This window comes from Sander vitreus, chromosome 12 (assembly GCF_031162955.1).
Source record: "Sander vitreus isolate 19-12246 chromosome 12, sanVit1, whole genome shotgun sequence".
NCBI lineage: Eukaryota > Metazoa > Chordata > Actinopteri > Perciformes > Percidae > Sander > Sander vitreus.
The window spans coordinates 9064957-9083080 of record NC_135866.1 but is presented as its reverse complement, the minus strand read 5'-3'; the positions used below and the strand labels follow the sequence as shown (position 1 = coordinate 9083080).

The 18124-nt window shown below is 42.8% G+C and overlaps 1 protein-coding gene across 1 annotated transcript in view; it reads left to right on the top strand.

Moving 5' to 3' along the window:
- The window catches only part of lingo3b (leucine rich repeat and Ig domain containing 3b), a 41070-nt gene extending 27200 nt beyond the window's left edge, over positions 1–13870 (top strand). The window contains exons 2-4 of the mRNA XM_078263571.1: positions 2971–3580; positions 4489–5232; positions 5445–13870. Coding sequence (XP_078119697.1) covers positions 3026–3580; positions 4489–5232; positions 5445–6014 — 1869 coding nt within the window. The 5' untranslated portion in view covers positions 2971–3025 and the 3' untranslated portion in view covers positions 6015–13870. The remainder of the gene's footprint in view (positions 1–2970; positions 3581–4488; positions 5233–5444) is intronic.
- Positions 13871–18124: the final 4254 nt, after the last annotated feature.

Sequence of the window (18124 nt, the reverse complement as noted above, 5' to 3'; positions counted from 1 at the left end):
GTTTTTAAAGAGTCCTGCCTGTCCTTGAGTCCAGCAATGAGGACCTTGTCTGCCTCCACAATGTCAGCTGACTGATTCATGCTACGACGCTGCCACTGACCCGTAGAATGACTATCAGGGGTGTGTGGAGACAGGCGGCATCCATCACAGTGCCTAAGGGCTGGGAAGATGTGAACTGACACACACAGGCACTATATACTGTACTAGGGCTGCAGCTAACGATTATTTTCATTGACGATTAATCTGTTGATTATTTTCTCGATTAATCGATGAGTTGTTTGTCCTATAAAATGTCAGAAAATGGTGTCGATCAGTGTTTCACAAAGCCCAAGCGGATGTCCTCAAATATATTCGGTTTGCTGTCACACAGGAGTGAAGAAAGGCTAAGACTCTATGCTAGCTTAACCCACGGACGGAGCTAGCATGTTATTTGAATCATGTGTGTTAACATGGACATTAATATTCCGGTTATGAGGCTTATCCCCTTTTTTGATCATATTAAGGATATGATGTGTACATGGCACACAGAGAAATCAGGTTATTCTTATCCCTGTACATGCTCACCATCTGCTCTGAGCGCATCCACCTCTCTATCTCTCTCTCTCTCTCTCTCTCTCTGGAACTGATTTTATCATTGTGTTACATTTAGCCAATGAAAAAGACTTCAAATAAGATGGTAAACATGCCAAGTTTAACAAACCGTAGCCTTAACAGCGAAAGAAGTTTGATCCCAGGGCCCAGACTCCCTTTAAAGCCGTTTCGCCAGGTGTTGAGTTAGGGCTACATCTTAAACTTTGTGAAACCTGTCTAATTCATAAATGTATAAATTGTTCATGCCTTGTATTCGGCAAAAGTAATAGGCACACAGCGTTTTTTCTACTCTATAACATAGCCTATATCATTCATTTCCCTCTCTAATCCTACTGACGTGTCTCCTTAAGCCATCTCGCTCCTACTTTTGCATAAAACAACCACCTGTAGCCTAATATTTTCATGACCTGGTCATTATTATATGATAAAAGTACGCTACAGGAGCACACTCTCATACTCATCAAATATTATAAGAACAGCTCATTTCTGGCACAGTAAACAGCTTCAGCGCGTTTTTTTGTGCGTACTATAAAATAGAATCCTGTCGGCGCCACTGGTCCATTCTGTAGGAATTGAAATATTTCACTAAATAAGTGAAAAGTCACTAGGATTCACCCTCTAGGCAACATTAGTAGTGAAGTAAAAGGTGCAAGAAGAGGAAATATCATCATGTCATCATGTGCCACAAAAAATGATCTAGCCTGTGCAGGGACGCAGACGCTAATTTTGTTTGTAGCTCGTTATTTCAGAACATCTGTATACTCCTGTTTGTTTTTCCGATCTCTCTGGGCTCGACTCCACGGAGACGCTGAGGTTTGCTGCTCCGTTGTTGTGGTCATGATGAGTTATTGCTGGTTGACAGTGCGAGGCTGATTTGCTGCTGAGAACTGGGTCAGTTTGTGCAGCGGTCTGCACAGCAGCTTCTCTCTGTCTGCGTTTTTTGTCTCCCAGCGAATAAAAAAATTGAGCGAGATTTCGACCAGATCCTTCAGATATGGGATCTGTAAACAAGAGTGTTTTCCAGACCTGTCACAAAACTGTGGGACTTACCATATCAACCCTGAGGCTCAGTAGATGAGACACAATCTCTGGAGGTTTTACTGCCGTTTGTGTGTGTGTGTGATGATGTGTGAAAATATCTGAGGTTTGAGCATGTGCGCAAAGAATTATGTCTGCCATCGTTTAAATTTAGCTTAAATCTCATTTCATCCTGCCAACACATTGAAACAGTCAGATATGATTAGACTTTCAAGAGGCTGTTTTCTAAATCCAACTTACAAGAAAGACTTGACGCAAAGAGAGACTGGCGACTTTTGTGAATACTGCCCTTTAAGCACAAACCAACCCATATATTATTAATCTGCTTGGCTTTGCCTTTCTCCACTGCCAGCATCAGAGTGTATTTAAACATGATACTCCCTGGTGGTGATGATGATATAGTCTCTCTTATTTCTACCTTATTTGAAAGCAAAACCAACCAAGTAGTGCAAATAGTGAAGAGTTAAACATTTCTAACATTAAAGCAAACAACTTTCCTGTTTCTACACTGAAGTATAAAAGTATTACTACTTACTTCTAGTTAGACGGACACTGAGTTGTGTTCCAGATTTAATGCCAGGTGCTCTTTGACTGTCCCTGAGTTAAAACCAGTGTGTGGGAGAGATGACAGGTTGCCTGAAGGAATGTTAAAGCACGAGTGATTCATCTCCAGGAGGACCAAAACGATTTTTAATTCATGCCCAGCAAAATGCCACGTCCTACGCATACATGCATCAACACATACCTGATGAAACACATAATGTGACTTGAGTACACAGGGATTCAAACACCTTTTTCTCTTCACGTTTCATAGCCGCGGCGTGCGTGGCTTCCGGGCATAATGTGACTGTTGAGCTCAGTCTGTGTTTATGCGTGGTGAAAATAAATTCATTGTGTTCGTCAAAATGGAGCAACCGTTTCAGTGCGGCAAGGAGAGCTGAGGAGATGCAGCATGCATGAATTCAGCTGAAGCAAGAAGCTCTCTCGCATGGCTCCCAGTGTCCCAGTTCTCCAACTGAAACCATAGTTCAATTCGTGAAAAAGACAAATCATCTTAAATATCTTACACAGATCCATGTTCCTGTAATGGGCTCCCGTCAGCTGTATTTTAATGACGTGTCATGATATGTCTCAGATCTTCGCAGCTTTCGGTACAATATTACTTAAACTGCAGGAAATATAGATAATTTACAGCCGTGTGGATGTAATTTTCAGCTTGGGAGATGATCTTTTTCACATCCTCTTATAATGTCTTTAGTCATTCTTTTTTTTCTGTCTCCACTTTCTCTCTCTCTCTTTGCTTCTATCCTGTCCCTTTCTTCCCTCTGTTTCATCTTGCAGGTGTATGGTGTACTGACCCTGCCTGTGACAGGCGAGGAGTCAGAGGGCCAGGGCCATGATTGGCTCTCCTGGCTCTGGTGGGCGTGCCTTAGTGCCATGGCCGAGGATGTGGCGATTGGTCCTGGCTGCTTCTCTGGTTGCCATGATAACCTTGACGCTGCCAGGAAGTGGCCAGGCCTGTCCACCACGGTGCGAGTGCTCGGCTCAGCTGAGGTCGGTGTCGTGCCAGCGGCGGCGCCTTATCAACATCCCAGAGGGCATCCCCACCGAGACACAACTCCTGGACCTCAGCAAGAACCGGCTCCGCTGGGTGCAAGCAGGGGACCTGGCACCGTACCCGCGGCTGGAGGAGGTGGACCTCAGTGAGAACCTTATCGCCACATTAGAGCCCAATGCCTTCGCCTCTCTCCAGAGTCTTAAAGTGTTGAAGTTGAGGGGAAACCAGCTGAAGTTGGTGCCCTTGGGGGCTTTCGCTAAGCTGGGCAATCTGACCAGCCTGGACCTGAGCGAGAACAAGATGGTGATTTTATTGGACTACACCTTCCAGGATCTGAGGAGTCTGAAACATTTGGAGGTGGGAGACAACGACCTGGTTTATATCTCCCACAAGGTAAGCTCTCCAGCATCTTGTCTGTATCATCCCTGTGTTACTAATGAAGAACTGCATGGAAGAATTTTTATTTCTTTTTAAATCCCTGAAAGGAAATTAGATCCCACAATCCCACTTTCATACTGACAGTAGTGGAATATACTGTGTGGTTGTAAATAAACAGTAATGCCAAGCCGCTATTTGCCAGCCATAGTGCCTGTATCAGTGTTTGGTTTGGCTCAGAAGTATGTAGTTCAACATTTGGGAAAATGGGCTTATTTGTTTTCTTGCCAAGAATTAAATGAGAGGATCGATAGAACTCTCTTGTCTGTATGCTAAATATGAATCTACAGCCAGCAACTGGTTAGCTTAGCTTAGCACAAAGACTGGAAACAGGGGAAATAATTAACATCTTATATCTCATTTGTTTAATCCGTACAAAAATTGAAGTGGAAAAATGACAAATTGTGGTTTTATGGGGGGTTGTGTGTGAGGCTATTTCTTATTTGGGTGCTGCTGGCAACCTCACAGTGACAACAAGGCAGATTTTGTTACCATTTGTTGGAGCAAGGCTAGCTGTTTCCCCTTTTGTTTCTAGTCTTTATGCTAAGCTACCTAACTAACTAACTAGCCTTCTATTTAAATGTTGAGCTATTCCTTTAACAAAGGAAGATAATGTGTATCATGAAAAAGAGGGAAACGAAACTGAAAGTTTAGCAAGTGTGGGGGGAAATTGTTGTCAAATTAGTTTGTAGGCACTTTCCACAGCACTCATGGCACCACAAACTCCTAGAATTTCTTAACAGAAACAAAACATGTATTTGCTCACATCATTATAATTGACCTTTCAGTTTTAGTCACCAGTTTGGTCTTTCTACTGTTTGTTTAACATCACAATTGAACATTCCATTTATCGTTCTGATTCCCAGGCATTCTCAGGGCTGCTGGGGCTGGAGGATCTCACAATAGAGCGCTGCAACCTGACATCCATCTCTGGCCAGACGCTGTCCTACCTGCGCAGCCTGGTCACCCTTCGCCTCCGTCATCTCAGCATCATTGCCCTGGAGGACCAGAACTTCCGAAAGCTCTCCAACCTGCGGGGTCTGGACATTGATCACTGGCCGTACCTGGAGTACATCTCCCCTGTTAGTTTCCAGGGCCTGGACCTCCACTGGCTCTCCATCACCAACACCAACATCACCTCTGTCCCCTCCGCTTCCTTCAAGAACCTGGTGCACCTCACACACCTCAACTTGTCCTACAATCCCATCAGCACACTAGAGCCCTGGGCCTTCAAGGACCTGCTGAGGCTGAAGGAGCTCATCATGGTAAGCACAGGGTTGATGACAGTGGAGCTCCATGCCTTTGGAGGCCTTCGACAGATCCGAGTCCTCAACTTCTCCTCCAACGACCTGCAAACTCTGGAAGAGGGCTCCTTCCACTCTGTCAACAGTCTGGAGACCCTCAGAGTGGATGGGAACCCCCTGATGTGTGACTGCCGTCTGTTGTGGATCCTGCAAAGACGCAAGACCCTCAACTTTGACGGCAGAGTGCCGGTGTGTGCGGGGCCGGTGGAGGTGCAAGGGGTCAGCCTCAGCGCCTTCACCGATTCTGCACTCTTCGATCACTTTACATGCCAGAAACCTAAGATACGCAACCGTAAGATGCAGCAGGTAATGGAGATGATTACATTTAGATTTAATATTTAGCAACAAATGAATACATGCTCATGGTTTGATTAGTAAGGTTACTCTAATTGATTCTACAAGCACAAACAGCATTTTTTTATAACACTGGCAGATTTTGTTGTGTATATATTCTGCTGTGTTTTTCTCACTCCCCTGCATTTATTAGTCCGTGCACTCCTTTGTTCCACCTCCCGCAGGTGATCGCTCGTGAGGGCCAACCCGTGAGTTTTCTGTGTCGAGCTGAAGGAGAACCTGCACCTGCTATTGTCTGGATTTCCCCGCAGCGCAGACGGATCACAGCTAAGAGTTCAGGGCGCATTACTGTTCTCCCAAGTGGCACCCTGGAGATCCGCTACGCCCAGCTTACCGACAGCGGAACATACATCTGCATCGCCAGTAACGCCGGAGGCAATGACACCTACTTTGCCACACTCACAGTGCGTGGCCAGCCGCTGGATGCTGCCTCAGCTTTCTTTCTCAACCGCTCGCTGTACAGCGGCGAGTTCTTCAACGACACAAATCTGAACAGCACGCGCGTTTATCTTAAGTTCACCTTGGACCTGACCACCATCTTAGTCTCGACAGCAATGGGTTGCATCACGTTCCTGGGGGTGGTTCTCTTCTGTTTCCTGCTGTTGTTCGTGTGGAGCCGGGGACGCGGGCAACGCAAGAACAACTTCACAGTGGAGTACTCCTTCCGGAAATCTGAACCCGTCACCGGCAGCTCCTCGGGAGGGACCAGGAAGTTCAACATGAAAATGATATGAAACAACGCAGCCAGGGGTCGCTCGGGGGAGGCATGAGCACGTCCCAAAAACGTGTTTGACACACGCAAACACACACAGCCACTGACTCGCAAAGAAGTGTGAAAGCACAATAAAAGATCCTGTCTATCATGGCTCTATTCAAAAGTTCCGCGCCCACGTCAAAAACATGCCATGACACGATTTGGTTTAATTTGTGAATGAAAACAAAATAACACTGAACTCTCGGCCTCTCAGGGGTTTTATATTCAGCTTGCGTTGAAATGATACTGTAAAGAACTACAGTATTGATAGACTTTAAAGAGCTACTTGCCATCCATGCTTGATAAGAATAATAGAGGAGATAAGTTTTGGAAATTGGCATGAATACTGAGCTGTGTGATACCGGTAGCCCTGTCTCTTTGTTACAGTAATGAGATAATAAAAAATCTCTCTTATCATTTAAAATTTCCCTTTACTGTATTATATGCAGTCTGGGATTTTAAAACATATGTGATGCAGAGAGACCTGGCTACCATCCATTAATATAATTTGTAGCTATGCTCTTCTAAAGTCTGCCTTGTTAAGAATCATGCATGTAGAAATTTAAGGAAAAATAAATAAATTAAGAGTTAAGTTGTAAGTTCATACCACTGAATAAAAAAAGATGTTTTGAAAGACAGTTTGATCCGGTTTTTCTATAGAAATATAGCAGCCTCCTTTATCTATTCTGACCATGGCTGAACAGTGAGGGTTCTCCATTAACATTATGATATGTCAAGCTCAATGGATGTAAAATATGAACTGATAGTATCTGATAAGAAGCACTAGATTTGGACCATTCACATAAATGACAAATAGACAAACAATTTGGCCTTTTCCTCTTTGTGAGATTTTGCGACAATGTTAGCTGTGTGAGTTTGGGACGAGCGCACTGGCCGAGAGCTGCCCGTGGCCCGGAGGGTTTGGTTAGGAAGTCAAGCCCACCGGACACGGGCAGCCACAGTAACCATAGCGACCAACACAACAGAGAGCAATTGGGACTGGGCTCATGGCCACAGGAGGGTTGCAGGGTAGAAGGAGAGGGAGATAAAGAGGCCCGTACATCACAAGTCCCGTTCATGGGTCAACCTGGCAGCCTCCGCCCCCGCCCTCTGCTGTGTTGGTGAACGCTTGACCTTCCCAGCGCTGCCAGGGGGGAGCAGCCTGGTGAGTTGGGTCATACTCAGAGGCAGAGAGAGGACACACAGTCACACTGTCTGGGTCTTCAAACAAACACACTCATTCCAGTAGGGGAAAACACACATAGCAACATATGAATAGCACCTTTTCTCAGGAAAAGTGAGCCTACGTAACCACACATACATGCTCTGTTCAAATATAACATTCCAGCAATACTGTATGTATGTAGAGCCATAAAGCCAAAATGAATTCTCTAAGAGAGAAATGATGTAAATGTTTGAGTTATGAAACAAAGCCATAGTATGTGTAGGTTGTTTTTTATATAGTAGCGTGTGCATGATTCAGTTATATAATGATAATTATTGCTACTGCCATCTTTGGTGTGATGATCACAGGACCATCTGCTGTCGCTGGTCTTGCATAAAATTGCACTTCATTACACACACATAAACACACATAAACACACACATAGAAGTGAAGGTTATTTGGATTGATAGGAACAAGAATCACAGTTGAACACACATGAATAAACGCACAAATTGATGAAGCACCGTAGCGATCACAAAGTGTGACACTGACTGCTCTCTCTCTGCCTCTGAGACGGTCGGTGTGCGAATGTCTCTGCCCCCCTAGCCCAGTGCATCCCCCCTCCTCACCCCCACCCCCACCCCCACCCCCACTGGGTCCTCCTTTGGGAGGGGTCCCTGGCTGGAGACCAAGGATTCAAAATGTAAATGAAGTCGTGTTAACCCTACCCACGCCATGTGCATCGTATAGTGGAGAGTAGTACTGTGGTTTAAAAAAAAATGAAAAAAAAGAAAAACTTTATTTGAAGTGTTCTGTTACTTCTTGTTTTCATTTCCTCAGTTGTTGTTCTCCGTGACCTTTTGGCTGTTAACCGTGTTAAAGTTCCCTGTCCTCCATGTGGGACTGTTCTGTTCTCAACACCTAATAAAGTTCCCACACACTAGACAGTGCTTGTGCCTGTTTGCATCTCAGTGTGCATATCAAATGGAACCAGGCATCAAGAAATGAGATATAATCTAAAACAGTGGTTCCTAACTTAGTGTCACAACTGAATAGTTTACCTTTTCTCGAGTTGATGCGCCAGCTTTTCCTAAGTTCAAATGTAGCCTATAGTTAAAAGTATTTATTAACTGCTGCACCAAGCAAACTAGCTCTTACATTGAGATTAGTTGTTTACACACAGTAACAGTCGGCTAATGTATGACCCGTTCACAGTGAAGAGTAAATGGAATATGGTCGACATATCGGACCTGACACAACAGATTTGCTGTTTACTTATAATGTAAATTGGGAATATTTTAGCAAATATCCCTCAAGTTACTAAACATTATGCCAATAATGTAACGTTAGTATAATCAGATATTTCAGAGTCATTTGAAACTGCATGAATACTAACTCTGAAACACATTTCTAGGTATGCAGAAAAATAACAAAATCATACCTACACTTACAAAGGACCGGCAGTTAAGTTTAATATTTATTGTTTGGCATTTTGAAACTGTTGTTGCACAAAAAGAGGTTTGCAGATGTGTGGTTTATTTTATTGAGAAGAAGTGCAGGTTAACATTTGAACTCAGTTTTATAGTGTCCAAAAAACATTCTACATAAAGGCATTACATCACGTTTTTCGTCTCAAGACAGCCTTGCACGCACACATTGTAGACAGCTACTAATTGTCCATAACAAAGTCTGCCTGACTTGGCTCTTGCTTAATGTTATTTAAAGAGCCTTTCTTAATGTCCTCAGATTCTTTGGCCTGATATTCTTTGATTCTTTGGCCTGATATTCTATCTCCAGTATGTTATTTATGTTCAAAGTTCCCTGGAGATGTCTATTGTTTGGCAGAGGACATTTTAGACTAGCATGATGACTTTTAGTTTCGTACACCACAAAGTCAATCTGAGGGTGTTTGTGAACTATTAAAACACACTATAAAACTAGCTAGTAGGTAATAAGAACTTATAAAGGACACACAAACTTTTGGAGAACCTCAAACTCACGAAACATTTGCAAAAAGAAAATCCTGCAAACTCCATTTTTGTCCCTTGTGAGGGATGATCAAACCACGGTTTTTGTATCAGCCTTTTTACATCGCCTTTAACAGTGTCAGTGGCCATTTTTGTGTTGAGAACAGGACATCTCCTTTATGGACGTCTCCTATCCCTGAGCTGACCCTTTTGTGTTTCCATTCCCCGGTATTTCTCAGTGAAAACTAGGCTTAGAAGACAGTGAGAATGTCTGTAGTGATTGTCGATGGTGTTATTGTGCAAACATCGATCACAAATGTAAGCGTAGATGAGGGTGTTTTGGGGTTTTATTATCTTCTTCTCCTCCCCTCTTTACCCTCCTCCTCTTCCTGTTCCCTGTCTTCTTAACATTTCCAACCCTTGCTGTCCCTGTTCACAGTATTAGGCTGGATTATGGTTGTGTGGTAGTAGACACGTGTTCTCTGTGGTCGGTGAGTCAGTGTTGTCGTGTTATGATTTGTTGCTCCTCGTGATGCCATCGAACACGGAGCAGTGATAGGATCAGTGGAGACAAAAGATGAAAGGGGTGACCCAGGTTCCCTAAAAAAAACAAAAAAAACATTGGTTCCCATTTCACGCCCTATACTCATTCCTGAAAAAGCACTTCTGGAACTTTCCCAGTTCTGCTCAGTGCCGCTCTGGGATCTTTCTCTGGATATGAAAACCCACGGACTGTACTGTATGTATTTTCTCTGATGATATCTTGTCACACTTTAACTTGCAAATGTAGAAAGGGGGGTTGGGTTGTTTTAGTAACACCGTGACTATGAACCTACACTCACTTTCTGCCTACTGTGGTTCACTGAGTCATTTTGTGAAAGAAGCAGCCCGTTAACTGAAAACAGACATTTTCATGTTGGTCAAGGTTGAAAATAAGCGCTTGTATCTACTCCCCCCACAAGTCCTTGAAAGCTAGAAGATGCTTTCCTGTCCCCTCCAGCTTCAATTTTCTACCAGAGAACCATTATCTAAGGCTTTACGAAACAAAGAAATACGTTAAACATTTTAATTGAAAGACACTGCCAAACAATTGTTCAGCTCTCTTTTTTTTAAAAGGTGCCTGTACACACAGCTTTGCAGCCAAGCCACTGCTTTAGTCTGGCTGACAGACTCTGTGTTTGTAGATACCAGTGGAGCTTAAACTTAATTCATCTCTTCTGCCGTGATACTTGAGAAAGTAGGCTGAGCCATCCCCTGCTCCCTCCTCCGGTTCGCCCTTGCCTGGGGTTGGTGTACTGTAGTCTAGACGCCCCATTTACAGCAGCAGCAACCTCACTACCTTCCACTTGGGAACTTTTCAAAGACGCAGACCAAAATTAGAACCGAGACACCAATAATCATGGCCTGAATTATTCCGTTTTTTTTATTTTGTAACATTGTTACCATTCTATTTCTCAATTAAAGCTGGGGTAGGCAGTTTTCTAGAAAAGGTCAAAAGTATATTTTTTTAAATACAGTCCTCCTGCAGCTCTCCCCTCTCTGTCCTAAGCCCCTCCCATCAGACCTGCACTGGCATATGCACACGCTTCATACAGTAACCTGTACGAGTACTAGTCATACAGTCATCATCCCGATCATGGCTTGTGATCCAGATGCCGTTATATAGCGGCAATTCTATGAGAATTACCGTCCTGTTTTCTTTGCAAACTTGGCACACAAGTTTGAGATGACATACTGAGATTCAAGGCTCTACTCTAGCTTGCTGCATGCACATTATTTTGAGTTAGCCGCAGCCTTGAGCCTTTGGCTAAGGTTAGCAATAGGCTCAACTATTAGCAACATTTTCTCTCCATCTCTGAAAAGCTTCGCCGACGCTGACATGTGTTTTATTGCATTTATTGACAGACTCTTTAGACTCTCTTTTAAACTGTCTGTCTTCCTTTTTTGGGTTGCTTTGCAGTGTAGGCCGTTGTTGCCAATGCAGGAACAGCAACTTTTTCTGCAGGATTTTCTACCGTTCTCTATGAAATGACCTGTGATTGGTCAAAGTCTCCCGTCATGGACTAGATTTTCTAAAGCCTTAAAAACAGAGCCAGGACGAGGTGCTGAAGTCTAGTTTTCTCTCAGACCACTTGAATTGCAATATGCTAAAGGTTTTGGTCGATTATCCCCCCAACGACACCAAAGAAAAAGTGCCTACCCCAGCTTTAAAGGGCCAGTCCTCTCAGCTGTTCTCTCATTATTTGGCCAAGAAGAATGCATTTTTACATGCATTACCTTGCTTTCCCATCATGTCTTATTCTATAGTTTCTGCTCTAAATGAATCCAGCTCCCATTCCAGATCTTAGAGCTGCTGTTGCGCTTGGATTGGACCCGAATTGAATTATGAGAGCTGAGAGGAGCAGTAAGGGGATGACGGAGAAGTGAGCCCGGCTGATTGGGTGATTACTCTGCTTATTAGTTTCATTTCCATAACAGACCTCTCTGAACATAGAAATACTGGAGGCTAAATTCATGGTGTTATTTTAGCTTCTTCTTTTTTTACATATGTGTTAAATAGAGATATGGTAATTTATTCTAATTGGACAAAGATATGATAATGCAAAGCAGTCGTTGTTAACTGACATTCAGGTTTAACTGGACGTGTTTCAGAGTATTGCTGCAGGATTGTTTAAAGCACCTTGAACAGCACATCTGCTTCATCTTAACCTTGACCAGACAATTGCAACTGCCTCCCTTTCTATGTGGCAATACTGACCCCAAGTGGTCACTGTGAGTAAAAGTCTCAAATGGGACAATACTGCTGATGCTGATGTACCATTATTATTGTATGTGGTGGGAAAATAAAAGCTCTGGGTCTCATACAGTGAAAAAACTAAAGGGAGAAGGGGAAATTGACTGTTAGATTCATAAGTCAGTAGTTCACTGATTGTTTTCCTATAGCCATAGCGTGACCTCCTCTCCGCCGTGGGTGTCTGCCCTCAGCCACCGTCGTGTAAAGGGAGTTCTGAGGAGAGGCCTCCATCTGACCAAAAGCAACCGTTCTGACCTGGTTTGCTGGGACTCAGTTTGTAGATTAGACAAATACTCTCTGACGCCCCCCGCCAGTCTCACTGCCATCAAAACAAACAGTAACAAACCATGATAAAAATGTCAGCATCATTCATTCTCTGCATACGACTGAGAGCTGATTGGCAAACGGTCAGTTCCTCTCTAGAGAAACAAAACTTTCTTTCTTGTGGTATTAGCAGGTTTAATCTATGCATGCCTTTTGTATACAGTGATTGGTCTTGCCAAACTCTCATCTACACCTGTATGGAGAGCTATGGGTGCCATTGTTGCTGGCCATGGGACTGGTTGAAACAGACTTGCTGTAAGAGCAGGTGGGACCATTAAAGTGTTTTTAATCTGGTACAGTTCAAAGCGAGGGGCATATCATCTGCTGCACCTGCATTCACGGATATTTAAAGACGTGTGCATCTTGCAAAAGAAGCATTTGTTTACTTGGGATGGTTGTACTTTTACACATATCTATCCACACACAGAGGATGTATAAGCTGTAGATAAAACGATTGATATTCTAAGCAGGATGGTGGGACTGATCAATGCTGTATGGGGATAGGATTATTAATGGCATCCTTTCATTGATCTATCTTGAACCTTGCCACTCTCCCAGAATCCCTCTGGAGTAGGAGGAGGCGTACAGAGCTCTTACAGACCTGGTTGGCACTCATTCCTAGGTTTCCACATTACCTTTTAAGATGTTTTTCCTCTTTTAAGAACGAGATGGTGCCACATTTCCGACTCTTTTTTCCCCCAGGTCTGAGCCGATGTAACGCTCTCTTACCTCTCCCACTCTTCAGAGGAAGCTGTCACTGTGGTATAGCTCTGTATTTGTTGGAGCCCTCTAATGGAAAATATAGTTTATTTCCTTAAATTTGGCTGGGGTAAACGTATTCTCTCTCCTCTTTCTCTCTTTTCTCTCTCTGTCTTTTCTCTCTGTCTCTCTATCAACTTGGCACCGACCTCGTTAAACATTTCAGAACGTTTTTTAATCGACCACTTTTAGTTTTTGCACTAATGCATAATTGTTCCCTTTTGACAAGGTCTTTACTGACTCCTGAAACCTAGGAATGGGTGCTGAGCGCTCCATATAAATGCAGAGCTAACACAAAGACAAGCTGTTCAGCTTGTCGGATTGAATGGTGTCAACTGATCCATCATTAAAGCATATGACTGGCTCACAATAGAGACTGTAAGTACCAAATTTGGACTCTCATCCTCTCTGGCCGCAAGAACATCTGACTGTACCTGAATTATAACATTTCAATTTTGCATCGCGATGTGTGGATCCTTGGATGTGGAGAACAGAAACTGTACATATTCGATCTATTAGCCATATCATGTCATCAAATCTGTAGACCTCCTTGCCATGTCTGACAGAGGAAAATGACTGTTGAACTGTAAATAGTGTAGGTATAGTAATATAGAATTTAACTGCTGCTTCTTTTCTCCAGGGGGCACCCATGTTTTGCTCAGTCCCATGGCTGCTTGGTCTCAAAGGGAAGGGTGAGCCAATAATGTACTTGTCTATAGAACACACTATGATTTCTTTTTTTATTTCAATGTATGTTTTATATACTGTCTGTCTTGTAAATGAACTCCTTTTCGTCATAAAAGCATGATGTGACTCTGTCAAAAGTGTCCTGTGTCTCTTCTCGTTTGCTGCTTGTGTCACGTGATTCTCAAAAAATGTCACTCACACACAAGCTACACTACAGTACATGGTCAATATGAATGTTGAACATATTCAAATCTACCTTATCAACTGCTACAACAACCTCCACTTTTCTGGAAGGTTTCCCCCAAAGATTTTAGGACTTGGCTGCAGGGATTTGCTCCCATTCAGCTGCAAGAGCATTAGTGAGGTCAGGTATTTATGTTGGGTGCAAGTATGAGCAAATATTAAATAAGACACTGTGATAAATAATCATATGAATAAATACTCAAAATATTTAAAGCTGCTATAATCAATATTTTTATATTAACAATGGAACGAATGACTGAGAAAGGGGCCGCTCGTAGTGACAAACCCACAGTGAATTATCACCCAACTCTGCAGCTCTACAGAGCTTAACTAAATAAAACGAATAAGTGACTTTTTTTTTAACTCAGCTCATTAAATAAAAAATGTTCATCACAATTAAACTCAGCTCATTATTATGAAGTGTTGCTTCTTTTCACAAAACAGAGTTTATTACAGGATGTTTTTTATTCAATCCAGCTGTTTTTATTTTATTTAAAAAAAAGCATTGTTCCCAAAGTCTGATTGAGTTGCGAAAATAAGTAACATACGCCCTTTTTCAACTAACTGATGAGCTGAACTGATGAACTGTTGAGTATGCGTTAACACCAGAAAAGTGACAAAATAAAGTATGTGAATGAGAACAGGCAGCATGCTTACTAAATGCGGTCTATTTTTAAGTGTGATGCTGGTGTATTCTCCTTCCCTCAATGCTATGCGAAAAGGAAATGGAGGAGACGCTCACAGCTGGAAAACATTTAAGGAAACTGTGGTTGGTGGTAAACAGCTCCAAAATATGTTGGAAAACTAAAATAAGTATAAAATCTAAGGAAAAACATTTGGATGGCTCTTGGATTCACATCCAGCACTACATGTTTTGTGTATTGTATAATTTCCTGTCAGTATAAATGGCAAAGCATGCTGGTATTTTTGTATACTAGTAACTGGCAAAACAGTATCACGATTAGTATACTGTACTTATTGGTGTGTAATAAGGACAGGGCTCAGTGTTTCATAAATCCTGGCCATGGCCCTGATGCTGTACATTTCTGGACTACTTTTATTTTACACCACCAGATGGCAACAGAGCACCACAGTAAGAAAGCATCACACAGAAAATGAAGTAAGTCAGCCAATTGCTTATTTCTTTATTTGTTTTAGTCAAAACACACAATTTAACCATACTGGTTTTCACTTGGTGTATTATTTGTTCCAGTTATTACTTGAGTCTCCCTCCACAGGCTGAAGGCAGACAGACGACTGACACACTCACTGTGTTCCTGGGAGATGAAGATCAGAAGAAAGCTTGTGTGTGTGTGTGTGTGTGTGTGTGCGTGTGCGTGTGCGTGTGTGTGTTTGTGTGTGGGCATTTGATCAACATCTTCGATTACATGTCCACTTAACAAGTACCCGTCACCACCTCCATCGTGGCCGGGGGAGGGTCCTGTCCTGGATGCCTCAACCCCCACCGTAAAGGCCACTCTGCAGAGGTTAAAGGTGACCACACACACACACACACATACACACTGATTTCTCTGAGAGCCATCCTTTCTCCTCCCCTCCCATTTCTCCTGTCCAGTCATTTTCTCTGCCCTCCTCCATCGCTCTCTTTCTCTCTCCCTCTTTCTTTTTTTTTGTCTCTGCTATTTGAAATTGATTGTCTTCTACCATCACAAAGACACTTGGTTCTGATTGATTGGTTAGTAAGGGAAGAGGGAGAGAACATCGACACTGGGGGTTCCAGAGCTGTGAGGTCTGTCCGAAGGAAAAAGCAAATGACGCCATTTTGAGGCACTGGAAGAAACCCATATTTCAGCTGCCTGGCTGTCTGTTTGTTTATGCTTCCCCTAAAGCAGACAAACACCCAGGCCGATCGAATTTAGATTAAATACGGATGAGCTGAAATACAGGAACAAAACGGAGGAACTCACACTACCACCTGTGTGATGAAACAAAGGGTAGATACAGACATGGAAGTGTGGAGACTATTTCTACACAAAGGGAAGGGTTACAACAGGAGGAAAGACACACAGCGATGAAGCTGATACACATACAAACACACATTTTATACAAATACACAAACAGCACATGAAAGACACTAAAAAGAATGTACTTGGAAACCAAAACCCAGTTGTTTTTTTTTCCCCCGTTTCTCCCCCTCTCCACCTATAGAGGTACAGTTCATCCTGCAGTTTATATACACTTATATAGTATCCATGCATAAAAGAATCGCTCATCCCAACCCTAATGACGGAGGTGCTTGGTTGGTTCTCCTTTTTTTTTAATATGGGAATCACTTTAACACACACAGAAGACAATTGTCAAACACAAAATAAGCCAAAAAGTGATGCAAAACAGATGATGTGTCATTTTCAACTTGATCTTTAACAATTTTCTCAATTCCTACATCTTTCTTTGTATTCATAATCTTTCGTCACTGATTTCTTCCTCCCCTACTGCTACATTATTATATATTACATCCGTTCCTACCTCTTCAATTATCCTTACACCTCCTTTTAGTGTTTCTCTTAACTCCAAAAAACAACAACGTGCAAACCTACAAACAATAAATTAACAGATTACAAAAGATGTCAAACCATAACACGCTTATACTGCACACGCTCCTTTAAACAAACCTTAAAAAACGGAACAATCATTTTGCTGTGACTTTAATGTCACTCTCACCGCTAAACATTGTCATTATTGTTTCACTATATTAACCTTTACAATAAAGATTTGAGGTATATCGAGATGAATTGTCTACACATGCCTGCCTCGTTGTGATGCTACCCTGGACGGAGGGACCAGCGAAGAGGGTTTGGATGGGCGGGGGTCACCGGCGGGCATCATGTGTCTTTTGGAGCTGAAAGGTCTCATCATTTCTACACTGATTGATCACTGGTTGGTTGTTACAAAGGTTAAAGTTTTAGATGTGAGCCAATGAAAGAGCAGGATTAGAGGGGCTTTGTAAACAGTCCGATACACACACACACACTTACACTCTGGTTACAAATTACACAAAAATATCTCTGGTGGGAGTGTGTGTACATGTGTGTATCATGGAGAGGACTCTGTGTGAGATGACATCGTCTCACCAGCATGTAAAAACATATCAAAACAAAATGGTGGCGGTTAACAATCTTTTCTCTTTTTCTTTTAAAAAAAGTGCTAGTTGAAATCAAACAAAAGTGGCTTTTTTATGTCATTAGGACCTCCTCCTGTGTTGCTCCCCCTTCATCCAGTGTGTGCCCCCCCTTCATCCAATGTGTGCCCCCCCTTCACTTTAAACATTGTGTGTGTGTGCGTGTGCGTGTGTGCGTGCGTGCGTGCGTGTGTGCAGAGCAGTCCAACCCCTGGTTGAAGGAAAAAGGCACTCAACTCTTCCCACATAACAAACACTTCTGTGTGTTTGTCACGCAGCACGACTGCTCTGTGGAAGTGTGGATGTGCACTCAGAAGCATACAGTATATCTGCATGTGTGTCGTGTTTGCATGTGTGTGCACGTCCCAGGTCCGGTGTGAACACGGCAGGCTTGAAGTATCTTTGGTATTGATGGTTGATGGCTGTGTCACAGTCCACTCTATTCTGTGAGGTAGCCACACACACACACACACACACACAACTGTTTCCATCACTAACTCTTTGCTTTGGGTCTGAGCTTCAAATATCTGCACTAAAAAGCTACAGTTTTGTTCCCTTCTGGACTGTAGAAGACGTCTTAAATGACACCTCCAACAGGGAATCTGTTATAGTGCACAAGCAGAACCCAAACTATGAAGGAATGCCACTTAAATGTTTCCCTCCAGTCTGATGATGGGCCTCTGATGCTCCTGCTGCACCCTTCTTCCACCTGTCTGCGTCTCCTCTCTAATATGATTATCTCCCGCTAGAAGATGCTATACAACAAGTGGCTTTGCCCACACAAAAAAATTAAAAAAGACACAAAGAAATGAGGTGGTTCTCATGGTAACCAAAAACACTATCAGCAGAGGAATGCAGTGGCAGTTCAGTTCAAAGGGCTCAAAGTTCAGAGATCAAGGAAGAGGTCCTTCCATCACACAGGTATTCACAAATATGCACAGTTCCTCATTTGTGGTATTCCTTCCTCGTCTGTGCATAGGATCAGTCTATTTTCAATTTTCTTTTTTTTTTC